The 15,838-nt window shown below is 33.5% G+C and overlaps 1 protein-coding gene across 1 annotated transcript in view; it reads right to left on the bottom strand.

Moving 5' to 3' along the window:
• Nucleotides 1-7,246: 7,246 nt before the first annotated feature.
• The window catches only part of LOC150096563 (sodium-dependent neutral amino acid transporter B(0)AT3-like), a 292,659-nt gene continuing 284,067 nt past the window's right edge, over nucleotides 7,247-15,838 (bottom strand). The window contains exon 12 of the mRNA XM_090408129.1: nucleotides 7,247-7,724. Coding sequence (XP_090264255.1) covers nucleotides 7,467-7,724 — 258 coding nt within the window. The 3' untranslated portion in view covers nucleotides 7,247-7,466. The remainder of the gene's footprint in view (nucleotides 7,725-15,838) is intronic.

Raw genomic sequence — 15,838 nt, 5'->3', positions numbered from 1 at the left:
ACTACTCTATCAGGTGCCTAGAGACCTGAAGTTGAAGACTATTCATTTATTTGTGAACTGGTTAACCTAGATTACTCCTATCAATTTTATTAAGAACTATTGTCTCACATCTTCAAAACAGTTGGTGGACAGACATTCCTGAAATAAATTATGCTGAATATCTAATTGGGGTTAGATGGACTGAATGCGGGTCCTCCATGTTCTTAGGCCTTTATTTCTATCGAGCTGGTTGCTCAGTGGCTCACAGGCTTCCTTAAATTTGTGTTTATAGCAATTTTGATATAATGTAAGGATTGGATATCTTTCGGATCAATTGTGGAATGTATCAAGCACATGATCAATAAGGTCTGATTTCTCATATTTACTGAATCTGATGTGTTCGTTAGGTTTAATTACCTAAAGTCTAGTATTATTTAATACTAGACTTTAGTTAATGAAGGATATTGGTTTTAATGGTACTGATATGGAAAGAAGAACACGAATATTCTTTTGATATTGGTATTTTACATCCTGTTTCTTATGTAGTTAAGTTACCTGTGGAGTTTTTTTTTTAAGGCGACATTAAAATTTGTTAAGTGCTCTGCTATTTTTTATTATTTATTATTTTTTTTTTGGATATCCCTTTATGTGTGAAAGGACTGCAGTCTTATTTTATTTTTAGGTATATTTTTGTTGAGAATTTTTTTTTGTTTTAATTTACCAAATTCTTAGAATATTATATTATAATTATAATATAAAATGTATAATATAAAAATAATATATTATATGTTATATTTTATTATAATATAAAAAATGCAGATAATTATAATTATCTGCATTTAATTTTTTAATGCCTGCTCATCTGAAAGAATAATTACTCATTTTTTTTTAAAATAGTGTTGCTGATAACACTTTAGATTGTCTGTTGCATGGTGATAAGATTCTGTGTGTCTTATGTTTAGACTTACACTAGAGAGCGAAGAAGAAAGTCAAGAGAAAGATTTACAACACGTGTATGAAGAAATGGAAATGCATTCTGGTTTTCAACTTCAATAGCAAATGTATTTGTTGAATTTTATGTGGTTTATTCCAGTGATTCAAAAGGAATATAGGCCAACACAACTTATAGTACACCCACACTTTGTAGAGCTTCGCTTGGCTTGGCGCCAAGCATAGTTGATTCATGCTGAAGGGGAGAAAGAAATGAAGGATGTATGAATTGGTCGCCAACGTGAGAAATCATATGCTTTCTTGTCTGTCACTGTACTGGTAGTAGCTTAATTTTTGTTGTTGCTTTTTTGCATTATTTTTTTATTATTAATTTGTATGATGGATCCAGTACAGTCAAGTTCTGGTTTTAAACCTTTCAGTAACTCTTTTGCTCTTGCAAAAGAATATTGAATAATGTGCTGACATTCTGCAAAAAAGAACTGTTAGAAGGCAGTCTCCTTGTTCCCCTTTCTCAAGTCATAAAATGTGAAAGTGCAATTGCGGGCATATTGGAGTTGACTGTTAAAAGAATTCGTAGGGAATCAAAAGATGAAGGCAAGCCAAAATTTAAATCTCCTTAAAGAAAAAAGCTCCAGAGAAAGAAAACCATCGAAAACGTAGCTTTGAATGATTTTGATGTAGACGTTATAAGAACTATTCACGAATTTTATGTGGTCGAGAAAAGAAAAGAGTTCCAACTGTTCGCCATCGCAACGTAACTGGGGATATTGATATGTCAAAACTTTTTAAGTTTTCAGAATAGGTGATTGAAAGTATTACAGTTCAAAACTAGTGAAAATATTGCTCTCATGTCACCTCATTGGAAAATATGTATTGGGACAGAGACAGAATTATTGAAGAATTATCCGAACCTTTGGTGATCAATCTAAGTGAAAGTGATGCCGAATCGGACACTGATTCAGATGACTATGAAGATTAAAAGGATTCGATGATGGTATTTTTTTTCCAACCTTTTTTTTTGCATGGATTTGTTAAAAGAGTCACAACAAGTCATAAATAATTAATCGGTTTAGGACATTGAAGTGTTTCAGTTCTCTCAACTGTAAGTTTAGAATATCTAAGTTCATTGAAAAAATTTCTGTTTTTCTGTATAATTATTTTTATTTTATAAAAAAATTTCTTAAAAATAAATTTCGGTAAATATTTGTTTTATGCTATACCTTTTTTTAATTTTGTTAATACTCTACATACATTTTTCCAACTGTTATACAAGCAAAATAGTTACACTTTAAAAACTACAATGTTCGTAAAAGAAAAGCTAAATTTCCCGACTTGTAATAATAAACAAACTCATCCCAGAAGATGGATTGAACCCTATTATTGGAATGGATTCTCCTTTTTGTGACATGTGCAGAGGTGTTGATGGGTCTTGAATCTGTGGGCGTACTATAAAAATGCTGTCATCATTAATTCAGTGCCTTTCTAAACAGGAACTTGCTGATAGCAAGATTTCATTATTGTGAATCCGTATGTTGTAAAACCACCTAGAAATAAAACTCTTAAGTCAAGATTTCCCAAACATTAGATAGCTGGGAAACAATTTTCTTGCAGTATAATTTTTTTGCAGCCCATCATGGATACAGAAATTTATGCAGGGCTTCACAGCTTACACACTCATTCATGGCAAGTAGCTGCGGACAAGACAAAATAAAATATTTTTTGCTTATTTAATAAAAAATAACTTTTCTGAACAAAATCTTTTTTTTTTTTTTTTTTTTTTTAATTTTATGAAAATACAGAAATATACCATTCTGGACACAAAAATTAATGTAACAAATTATATTTTCCAAAAAATCAAAATTGTTTTTACTGTTCTTCCCATTATTATTTATTACCTTCTCCATTTCAGAATGGATCTTACATAAAGGAAATGTTCTCCAATCAATGATACAGCACCATTAATCACTTTACAGAACTCCTATTGACTTTTTGGGATATATAATAAAAAAAAAAAAGAAAGTGGGGCAAGTATTTTTTTTTCATGGTGAGTGGGATTTTGCATAATTTGTCAACACCTGGATATAAACATGTGTGCATATGTAGTTTAGTTTGTTGAATTTAATACAGATTTATTATTAACATCTGACCTCCATGGAGTCAGAAACTTGTTGTGGGAAGTACACACTATTGCACACAAAACTCATCCAACTGTGCCTTAAACTGATTCAATGTGCCTACATTCACAATGCACTCAGGCAATACATTCCACTCACCAACTCTCTCCATGTAAAGAACCTTCTCCTCATTCCTCTGCTCACACCCTACTTATACAGTTTCCAGGGATGGCCTCTTGTTCTACATCCCACCCTCCCCCATTCTATGAGACATCTCTTCCATGTCAACCTGATAATAACAGACTAGCTCTACCTCCCCCTGCATTCTATGAGATCTCTCTTCCATGTTAACCTGATAAACAACCCCTGAGTAGCTTACATGTCTCAATCATATCCCCTCCTCTTCCTTTTATTTGCAAGGCCTTTACAGTTTATATGCTCTCAATCTGTCCTCATACTGCACATTCCAAAGACCACTGACCACCTTTGTGAATCTTTCTGACATATCCTCACCACCATGAAAATCCATGAGACTTGCTTGATCAAGGTCTTATACAATGGCATCATAACCTCTATTTCTGAATGTCAGGGTTCTCTGCATCATTGCCATTACCCAATTTGACACCTTTGCAACTTGAGCAATGTGGCCCCTGAATTTTAGGTCCTTGTCCACCACTCCCAGATCTCTTGTCTCCTCTACCTCCTTTAACGTTTTGCCATTGTGTATACATTGCATTCCATTGTTGCTTACCAAAATTCAAAACCTTACACTTTGCAACACTGAACTGACAGTTCCACTCACCTGCCCATTCATGCAATCTATTCAAGTCCTCCTGTAAGGGCATAACATCTGCTTGACTATGTATTGCTCTCTCCAATTTTGCATCATCTGCAAACAGTACAGCTGCATATTACCAATTAAACCCAATACAATATCATTAATATACAAACTGAACAACAATGATCCCCAAACTGTACTAGTAAATAATAACAGTAAAAATATCTCATATTACTACTGGTACTGGAATCACTTAGGCAACGGGCTCGAACTAAGTGTGTATTTATTTGTGCGTGTGTGTGCGCGTACATATTATCAAACTCGAATAGAAACAATATTTACAAGTATTTTGATTTAATTTTATTCTTTATAGCCTGATTCTATTTGACACTAATCAACAACTCACATGCCATATTTCTTTTCATGATTTTTTTTTGAGGAATGCAATTTTTTTTTACAAGGAACAACACTGGGCTGCAAATTAAAATTTGGTAAATGGTGCACTAGATAATTAGTCCTGAAGAATTCTGCCTAATTAGCTATTGATGTAATAACCATTTTTTTCTCCACTAGAGATTCAGCAAGGGCCAATGATGGACAAATCCTGCAATGAGTTATAGTTTCACTTGTGCTCCTTTGTATAGATAGATACATATACTCCAGTTGATCTTAATGAAAAAGTCAACAAAAGGTTGAGTTTATTATCTTAAAATTAAGATGCTGGACATCAAATTAATTCAAACAAGGTGTTTGGACAAAATATTAAAAATAATCTGGCACCATGACAGGTAACACATGAAGATGAATTATACAAAAAAGCCAAGCCAGTGAAACTAACAGATGTAAACTGATCATGTACAGAGAATGAAATTCTAAAGGATGCTTTTAAAAACATAAAATCCTGGGAGAGGCCAACACAAACCGGATGAACAATGAGAGAAAGAGAAGCAGAATTAGTGAGATAACTAAAAGAGGTGAATCTCAGTCTTCTGTAACAAAGGGCCAAAAATGATTTGCAAGTATATATACAGGTACTTCCCGAATAGTAAAAGTATAAGACAGTCATTCCCATTCAAGTTCAGCTTTCTTCAAACTATTTTTTTGTAATAAATATGGCTTTTATGAAAAGCTTTGGTCTTGAGTGGAAGAACTTGCATTCTGGACAAGACTATTTGTCAGGCATCTGGTATTTTAAACCTGTTACACAAAGATACCAAACCTTAGATACTGTCTTAAATTTTCTCAGTTTTGGATAGCAGATTTGGTAAATACCTCACATGGGAATTAAAAAAATAAATAAACCTGCAGTGAAACACACATGCTGCACTGCTGTAATATTAATTTTTATGATTATTTTATTCTCAATGCACATAATTGCAGTGTACTAAAGATAGCCAAGAAACTCAACTGAACATTTTACTTAAGAATAAAGAAATCATATAAGCAGAACCAGTTTAATCTTTATCATTCTTATCCAGTGATAGCACATTAACTTTCCAGAAGTTAAAAACAGTATGTACTGTATTTAGAAAAATAAATTATATCCAGATATTTCTGGAAAAATAAAATCTGACATAAAAGAGGTTACATAGAAAACTGATGGCATGCACAGTTTCAATATACATCTCACATATACTTCAAATGTTATACCAAGTATGAGGTAATTAGTTAATTAATGGAGACAAATATATTAGAAATTGTTTGAAGAAAATTACCACCACATATTTTTCTCCTGATGTATTAACTATGTGTATTTCAGACTATAATGATTGATGATTATATTGTTATAGACATGGCACATCACTAATTAAACTGGGCAGCCTACTTTTACCCAATTGTTGATTTTTATTAGGCCTATGTGACACCACATGAAACTTTGGAAACTATTTATCAAGTTTTCACTGATTTTTCTAAACAATGACATGAAACCATGCTATTTATTTCCTATTTAATTGTCTGGCTTAACCACTCCACCAGATTTTATACCATAGTACCACAACAACATTTACAACATTGGATGTTTGTGTTCTTTCTCTCTTTCTCTCTCATTTTTTTTTTCTTTTTTTTTTTTGCTGTGAGACGGAAACTTAATTATAATCACGTATTCACGCAACACACATATATTCACAACCAGACATGCACATTTCTAGAGTACTGACTTTTTTTCTACGAAATATTTCGGATAAAATACTATCACAAGTACTGTAGTACATTCTAATTGTTCCCAAGGAAAGGGAATGTATTAATCTTTACATTCTCTAAGGCTCAAGCTTCGTTAACTTTCTTATGATGATTCCTTGGATGGTTACGGTTACGTAGTAACTTCTGATTGTGAGTTATAGATAAAACAGCTATTAAAATTTTTTTTGTGTTGCTCATCAAAACATTATAAGTTTTAAAAATATTTCATTTCAGTATTCTGATATTTGTGATAAAAAAGTAATAAATCCATTCCCAAAAAATACATTAAAATGTGAATGCTATTAAAAGATCATTTAAAATATTAAATGAAACAAATTTCTATTATTTCTACATTTGGCCATATCATGAATCACTCCATTTTAAGTGTATATTTATATTCAAAACACTTGTATTTTATTTTGAAAATGCACTAGGTTTTATTAATGGATACATCTTCCACATTATGTGGAAAGTGTATTTTGGAATGATTGGGTGGAGGTGAAGTAAAATCATCTTTCTTTAAAATATAATTCCCAAATGAGAAGAATTAGAAACAATTTTGTTAGTAGATTATCTTCTTTTAAGATAACAATATTAATTCTGGCAGTGGGGAAAATAATGTTTAAAAAGGATGGATGTTTTTCCTGTATGTACAAATTTATTTACTATGCTATATACACTAGTTGTAACCTCATATATATATATACAGTTTTTATCTGTAGGTGTTTTTTTATTAGAAACATTTAAGAAAACAATTCTTAAATATAATATTTAATTTAGTTTTTGCATTATTCACATTTGAAATTACAGCAATAAAATTATTTAAATAAATGTTTCATATAAAGTCTTACACTTTTATGAAATTTAGTTTCTGTAGCATGGAATTTGGTTTAATTTTGCTCATTACAGTATTTATTACTATAATAATACATACATACATACAAGAGAGGAAGATAGGCATATATATATAGGTGTGTGTGTGTGTGTGTGTGTGCATACACACTTCTAAAAGCATTAGATTTTTGAGCTTCTTAAGTTTTCATATTAATTTTCATGTTAAACATTGCTGTAAACTATGGATATATATGCACAACTGGCATTTTTTGCGTACAGTTGGAATTTAAGAATAAGTTGTTTGCTACCCCAAAATGTTATTTTTAGAAGAAATCATTTTAAAAGTAAACATTCCCCTTTTCTTCTCAGCTGTGTAGATTACTGTAAATTAATCATTACTCTTTTTTCTTCCCCCCCCCCCCAACAAATGCCAAACAGCCAATATATTTCCTCTTTTCATTTTTTTGATTATTATTCACCGTATCCATTACATTTCCACAGTGTTTGTTAATTCTTCCTAAATAATACACTTATATTTACAAGTTAAATATGTACATATTCCTAAACCATTTTGGTAAAGGAAAGCAGAATAAAATATTTTCACCTAAGTCAGGAAACTGTTTTATGGTTCAGACATCATCAACTGTCTCATCTGATTCTTTCATACAGAACAATAATTTTTCAACATCTGTAACTTTATGAGGAGGGATGCCATAGTAATCTCTTAATTCATCTGCAGGAAACCAAGAAGGCTCTTCATCTGGAAGAATTCGTATTCTGCAGAGTCGTAGTAATGCAACTAATGGAATCCATAATGCTGCCATAAGAATCAGAACAACAGCTAAAATATTGGCCCAATTAGGCCATTCTTTTCTCTTTGTAGTTGCCTAGAAAAGATATGATTGTGTTATTTCTGCAGTTGCTTATTATGCAAATTCAACTTAAAACTTGATACGTATAACTTTAGTAATGTTAAAACACTACCATTTAACCTTTAATTAGGTGTATGGGGGTGCTCCATATCCCATACTATTTAAAATGAAACAGCAACACTTTGCTTGAGAGATCCTTTTAGAGCAGACACATGCCTACTCTAAAAGGATCTGGAGTAAATATTTACGAAACAAGCAGAACTAAAAATATCAGAGTGCATGGCAAAACATTATAATTTCAATTCAGAAAATAGGCATTTTTAACCTAAAACAATAGCGTGATATTTCAGAACATAATTTTTGGAATAACTCTTCAGTATGACCAGGGAAGTGTAATATTTTTAAACAAAAATAATAGGTGATTCAGAAATTTAAAAAAAAAAAACTATTATTAATTAACTGTTTTTTTTTATCACATTTCCCATATATTCTTTCCCTACATCTGGCTCATGATGGCTATACTTGATGCAGCAGATGGTTGTTCTTTATAACTTTTATAGAAGACCAGTTTTTTTTTTTTATTTTTAATATTAACTTGTACACATACAGCAATATAACCTACAGCACATCAGTGTCATATGTGAAAAGAAAGGACTCTATTAATATGGTTCTTGAACAAGAAACAAACAACAGGCTTTTTATTAATCTGAAAGGTTCAAGTCCAACGGCATGAGAAATCCATCTATCTATCTACCAGTGGCATCGCGTGATCATTTCGGTTGGGTGTGCTGTCATGTTTCCCAGAATGGGGGGGGGAGAAGCTTGGAGGCAAATAATTACATGAATACATTTTTATAATTATTGATTTAATTAAATAATTACATCAATAAACGTCTTTTAGCTTTTTTTATGTAATTATTTGTCGATGTAAACTATAAATACATTATTTTCATTTTGCATCGATTTTAATGATCTTTAATTCTTGGGGAAAAAAGGTATTCAGAATTAATAGTTTTTAGCACAAAAATTGACTGGCATATTTTATTAAAAATCAACTAATTAATTAATCCTAAATTAAATTATTTCAGTTTAAAAGCAAAAAAATCATAAAACTACCAAGTAAAATAATATTAAATTACATACACTTACCTTTTAAAAATGTATTTTTTTGTTTAAATTTGTTTCATTATGAATTTACAATTCACACTTCACTCTGTAACTTACTAGACAGAGGGCAAACTAACTGGTCACAAATGAAAAAGATGAACTGAAAACAGAAATACGTGTTTTATTACTGCAATAAAACACATGTTCTATAGCTACCCTGCAACAGGCCAACCCATAATAAAATTTTAAGAGAGACAAAGCGTTCCCAAGGTCGAGGGGGGGTAAGATTACATATATCAATCAATTTTACGATTATAATTTGTGTAATTTTTTAATCAATCTCAGAGGAAGTGCCCCGATCCCCCCTGCGGACGCTCATGACCGTGAGATTGCATTTTATCAATGTATGAAAGTTTTGAGAGGGCATTGCGCATCAGCATTCATCTTAATTGGTCCAATGCAATTAATTGCAGGATAACTTTGAATACTTCTGCATAGAGTGGGAGAACAATCTGTTTTATGATTGATTAGAAAACAACAATATAGGAGAATGCTATATTTGGTTGGTATATTTGAAATACTCAAAGATGAAAATATGTGAACCATCATTTATTCAGGAGTAGAGTCCACAAGACGGCCTGTGACTAGTGGTGTGCCACAGGGATCTGTTCTTGGACACTGTGGTTTAATTTGTTCATTAATGATATAGGAAAGGATCTGAGAGGAACAGTTCATTTGTTTGCAGATGATGCAAAGTTGGGTAGGGCAATAGTGAATGCAGATGATATCAAAATTTTGCAAGATGATTTGGATAGATTGGAGGTCTGGGCTAAGGAGAATGGATGTCAATTTTTAATGTGGCAAAATGTAAGGTTATGTACCAGCAGTTTACTACATTGGTGGAACTGTACTCCAGGAAATTGATGAGGCATGAGATTTAGGAGTGTTGGTGGATAAGGAGTTGAAGTTTAGGGGGCACATTGCAAAAGTGGCCAAATCAGCTCATCAAATCACTTGGTTGCTGAAGAATACGTTGACAAGCAGAGACAAGCAGGTTATTGTTCCTCTATATCGAGCCTTGATAAGACCCCATCTCGACTACTGTGCCCAGATTTGGTCACCTAGGTTTCTTCTTGATGGGGAGGAGGTTGAGAGGATCCAAAGGCGAGTGACCAAGATGATAGCAGGTCTGTGGAATGAACCTTATGAGAACAGGTGGAGGATTTGTGGGTTGCAAAAATTGGTTGATAGGCGGAGGAGGGGAGATATGATTGAGACATTCAAATTACTGAAGGGTTTCTATAAAATTAATTCAGAAGATATTTTTGAGAACAGGGATGGTTGTGGGAGGACTAGGGGACATCCATGGAAACTGGGCAAAAGTGTGGTTAGTAAGGGTGTTAGAACTGGGTTCTTTACTTTTAGAGTGGTGAATGAGTGGAATGGGCTGCCAGAGTCTGTGGTGGATGCTGTGACAGTGAATGAGTTTAAGGCGAGGTATGATAGATACTGTATGAATGTCGAATAGTTGTGATGAATATGATTTGGGGCCTCCCTCGATGAGCCTAAGGACTCCCTGGAGTTGCCTGTAATAATAATAAGACATGTGAGAATAGGAAAGAATAAGTGCGAATAGAAACACTTTCATTAATGGCAAAGAATAATTAATAATTATCATTGTGATATGTATGTCCTATAAGTTGCTGGGTAGAGCGAATAGCATGATCCTATAAATTATAAACATGAATAAATGAATTTATGATGACATAATTAAAAAAAAAAAAATTATGAGAGAGAGAGTACTGCAGGAATAAATATGGTTCAATGGAGCAGCAAATTATCTCGTAAAATTTGTTGCACATTTCTCTGGTTGTGTATATTTCGCTCTGTTTTCCAAGAATTTTATTTTGTTTACTGAGACTCAGTATACAACATAACATCCGATCATTATCGGAATTATCCACTTCGGGGAATCCTAAATTCATTATTTTTTTTTTTTTTTTTTTAGTATTAGCAGTTCTTCTGTCTTATTAATCTCACATATGCTGGTATTTTGTTGTAGATCAACAATGTCTTATAATACACAGAATATTCATTTTTATTCTGGAATAGATATTTTTTACTGTCTGTTGTTTTCGAAGACTAGAATAAAAATGTCTCTATACCATTAAAAAGCTTTGCAACCTCAACAGATGCTATACTGCACAAGCAAAAGAAAAACAATTAGCATTTTTCTCCTAACATCCACTTTTAGATTTTCAGTTCCAGAAAACTTGTGTAACAGCTGTTTGTAATAAAGCCGTCGGATATAGTAATCTCAACTGATGATAGTGACAACATTCAATTGGATTGGTTGACACAATAACTAATCACAGTCGCTAGGTGCTGAGTGAGCTCAAAATTTAAGCTCACCTAGTCACACCTTCTCAGCAGTTTAAAAATAATACAACGCTAAGAATTTGACATGCTGCACCCTCTTTACATCTTTTCAAATGGCACAAAGGTGTATGCATTTTGAAAGCACACCCTGGCTATTAACGTGAATGTGACGCAATGTTTATGAGGCGAAAAGCGCCTTCTTCATGAAGCACTAATGATTTATTATCCTCATGAAGCATTAGTACAGTATATTGTGTTCAATTTTAGGAATTGCCTGAAATCTGCAAACAATTGCACAAAGGTGTATGCATTTTGAAAGCACACCCTGGCTATTAACGCAAATGTGACGCAATGTTTATGAGGCAAAAAGCGCCTTCTTCATGAAGCACTAATGATTTATTATCCTCATGAAGTAATGAAGTTATCCTCATGCAAAGTAATTTTAGGAAAGCTTTTAATGCATCACACCAAATGTAAGAAAAGCTATCTAAAAGTTGGACAGATTTGGATTTATAAAGTATTAGTAGTTAGGATTAATAATTCAAGATTGGAGGTAATAATAACTCAAGCAGAAAAGTACATCTATTTTTTGGAAGCTGAAGAAGCTGAAGGCACATCTGTGTACAGAGAGGGTTAAAAGTTTGTCAGAAGTATCCTGGTTGGCTGAGTGGTTAGCGTATCTGCTCTCCAACCAAAAAGGCTGTGGGTTCGAATCCTACCATGGGTATGGATGTTTGTGATTGTCTGTGGAAATACTAGTGGTAGTGATAGGTGGTAGATGATGTTGGTGTAGTTGCAGTTAGTTGTAATTGGTGAAAGTTGTAGATTAGGTGCCCTCTCTCGATGAGTGTTTGGACTCCCTGGTGTTACGTAATAATAATAATAAGGGGATGTGATTTTTTTTTTTTTAATGTTAATTCCACCTACAAAAGGCTGTAAACTTATCATACAATAGATGGATTACAGAACGGAACTTGGAAACCCTGCTCTTGAAACTGAACATAGGCCTCTAATAAGCAGAATGCTGGTCTCACATTTGGTAATAAATTTCATCTGCCACCTAAACATTCATGCCCACAGTATCATATAAAATGCTGAACCCATGGCCCACTGGTTAGAGAGTAGAGGTACTATCCACTCAGCCAATGAAGTCTGCAAGAAAGTAAGATCTTTCTTATAAGAAAAAAGAAATGCCTTTGTTTTTACAGTACATGTTGACAATATTGTTCTCATCCTGGAGAAATTCTGAAGAAATGGATGTTAGTTTTTGGATATGCAGAATGAGTTTGTCCTATATAAGAGGGATGGCCTGTGTAGGACATGAATTTCATCTCCTACACAAGCCAGTGTGAGACCACTGCTCTCCTAATTGGATGCTAAAGTTGCTTGAAATAGTACCATGTTTGGTCTCTAGAGCATGGTTTTTGAACTACTTGTACAAAATAAATTTAAAAAATACAAAACATATAAAAAGATAAAAATATTAAAAAACCAATTAGCTTACTCGCAGTATAAAATGTACTATAGGTTTGTAAATTACCTTTTGTGGACGGGAGCAACATAAAAAAAAAAGAATAAATAAATAAATAAAAAACTTGAATGGATTTGGCATCAGAGGCCTATAGAAAAATTATTTATTGGATCAAGAACTAATATAGAGTCAGGAAAACTAGATTATCATAGGAGGAAGGATAAGAATATATGTTAGTTCAGTTATGGTATGCAAATATGACAATGATATGAACATCATTGGGCATGGTTACGAATCAGGTGAAGGGGTGGAAATGTACACTTTGGATGACTTCTTGAGTGCATCTCTTGGCAGAAAAGAGAAAGTTGCTCTACACAGCAAAACGGGGTGCAGATGTAAGTATACAAAAAAACACGAGGTGGTAACTTGTTGTGTCTATACACAAAGCTAGGATACATAAATGTCAGAAAACAAAAGAGAGTTTGTTGCCTTAGTGAATAAATATTCTGTCCTAAGATTATTAGCATTAGTAAAATCTAACTATCAGAGGCAGATGTAAAGGGTATAGTATTTTTAAGGACAAAAGCAAGAAGAGAAGGGGGGGGTAGGATACTAATGATATTAGATGATTTGTATCTGGTTAGGGTAGAAAATCATGAAAGCAATAATGGTAATAATGTTCTATGTGGCAGTGAGTCTGAGGCTATCTGGTACAAAGCAGGGGCTCAAAAAAAAACAAAAAAAAAGACGGTGGGATGTTGCTACAGTCATGGTAGTTCAGCTGCTGGGAATGATGAAATGCATTGCCAAATTATACTGATTATAAGTGAGTAATCATTATGGTTAGGACTCAACAAATACTCTTGCCCACAGCAAGTAGCTGCAGACAGAACTAAATAAAACATTTTATTTAATAAAAATTATTTTATAGACAAATAGTTTTCTTTTTTAACTATTAATAAAACACAGAATATGCCTAATATACACCCTCCGTCCAAAATGAAACCGAACTTTTCGAAAATAGAAGAAACTAGTGGCACCACCTGTTGTATCTTTTTGTTGAAGAGGCAACCTTCATTAGAGTTGTGTCAACTGTTTATGACATTTGTTTCATTAGAAGCGGATTTATAGTGCCAAGAATGACAGTGTGTTTTGACGAACAGTCGGAAAATGAGTTTCAAACAGAGAGCTGCGATTGATTTTTGTGTTAAACTTGGTAAAAGTTTTATCGAAATGCATCTAATTCATCACTGTATGCTTCAAAAAGCATACGGTGATGAATGCTTATCCCGTACTTAAGTTTACAAGTGGTTTAAGTGATTTCAAAGTGGTCGTGAGACGCTTGAGGACAACGAAAAGTTGGGCCTTCCAAAAACTGGACTGAGTGAAGTTAACATCCAAAAAGTGTATGATTTCATCAAAGAAAATCTAAAATCGTCCGTGAGATTGATTGAAGATGAATTGGAGATTCCAAAATCAACTGTGCACAACATTTTGACCGAGAGTTTGGGCCTTCATAAATTGAATTCTCGATTTGTTCCCCACAAGTTGACCGAGAACCAAAAAATGTATCGAATTGAAAACTGCAAGGACCTCATTAAAACCGCTCATAAGGACTCAAACTTACTTGAAAACTCGCCTTCGAATGAAAAAAATGCCATAAACAGTTGATACACACTAATGAAGCTTGCCGCTTTCAACAACAAAAAGGTCCAAGAGGTTGCGCCACGAGTTTTTTCTATTTTTGAAAAGTTCGGTTTCTTTTTGGACAGAGGGTGTAAAGTGTTGCAATAACAAAAATTACTGTAACAAATTATGCCAGCCTGGTTGGCCGGGTAGTTAGCATATCTCCTCTCCAGCCAGAAGGCTGCAGGTTCAAATCTCGCCATGGGCATCGATGTTTGCGATTGTCTGTGAAAATACTAGTGGTTGTGGGCAGTAGACGGTGTTGGTGTAGATGGTGATGGCAGTAGTGGCGGAGACAGAGAGTTGTAGAGTAGATGCCCTCCATCAATGAGTCTTTGGACTCCTTGGAGGTGTCATATAATAATAAAAATTATATTTAAAAAAATGTTCTTTTTACTGTTCTTCCTGTTCTTATTATTTACTGACTTCTCTTTGAAATGAATTTCACACAAAGAAAATAGTCTCCAAACAATGATACAGCACTATTAATCTCTTTATGAAACCCCTATAAACTTATTGAGACACATTATTAAAAAAAAAAATGGTGGTGGGGTGGGAATCTTGGGTGAGTAAATTTTTTTTGTGGTGGTGAATAGAATTTTGCATAATTTGTTGAGTCCTAATTATCATCATCAAATTCCTGCCATGTACCCACAAGGGGTGTACAGGATATGATAGTACTACATGAAAAAATTATATCATTACTAACTTCCTACCTACAATTTTCCTCCAAATCAGTCTGTTACTTGTCAAGACTCCAACATTATCAGATCTTATATTTCTATCGTCTAAGGCACTTTGTACCGTATTAATCCACCTATATCTTGGTCTTCCTCTGGGTCGTTTTCCTGCCAACCTGGCAGAGAACACTTGTTTTGCTAATCTTTCCTCGCCCATTCTGTTTAGGTGACCATACCACCTGAGATTAGCTCTGCTAACGCATTCCTGGATGCAGACAATGTCAAGTTCTTTCCTAATATCCTCATTTTTAATATGATATTGCCATTGATGCCATCTGTTCACGCCTCTAATCTTTCTTAGGACTCTCATATCTGCGGTCTCTAGTCTTTGGTCAAGTGTTTTACTTCTGACCCAGCTCTCAGATCCATAAGTTAAAACTGGTTTGAACACTGTCTTGTATACAGTTAATTTAGTGTTCCGACTAACTCTCTCTTATTCCATATGAATTTATTCAATTGACTTCCCACCATACCAGCTTTGCTGATTCTGTTGTCTATTTATTATTTAATTTATTTATTTAATTTACCATCTTCAGTAAAAATCGTGCCTAAGTAGCTGAAATGTTTTACTTGTTCCACAGGTTCTCCATTCACAACACAGTTGACATTTTCAATGATTCTGCCTATTTTCATTGTCTTTGTCTTTTTATTGCTGACCTTCATACCATATCTATTACAACAGCTATTCAATTTAGTCAGAGAATCTTGCAGACTTGTAGCGGATTTATTTAGAAGTATAACATCAT

Source organism: Typopeltis vanoorti, chromosome 18 (genome assembly GCF_054136105.1).
Source record: "Typopeltis vanoorti isolate ZY-2024b chromosome 18, IOZ_Tvanoo_1.0, whole genome shotgun sequence".
Taxonomy (NCBI): Eukaryota; Metazoa; Arthropoda; class Arachnida; order Uropygi; family Thelyphonidae; genus Typopeltis; species Typopeltis vanoorti.
This window is presented reverse-complemented; position numbering and strand designations above follow the sequence as displayed.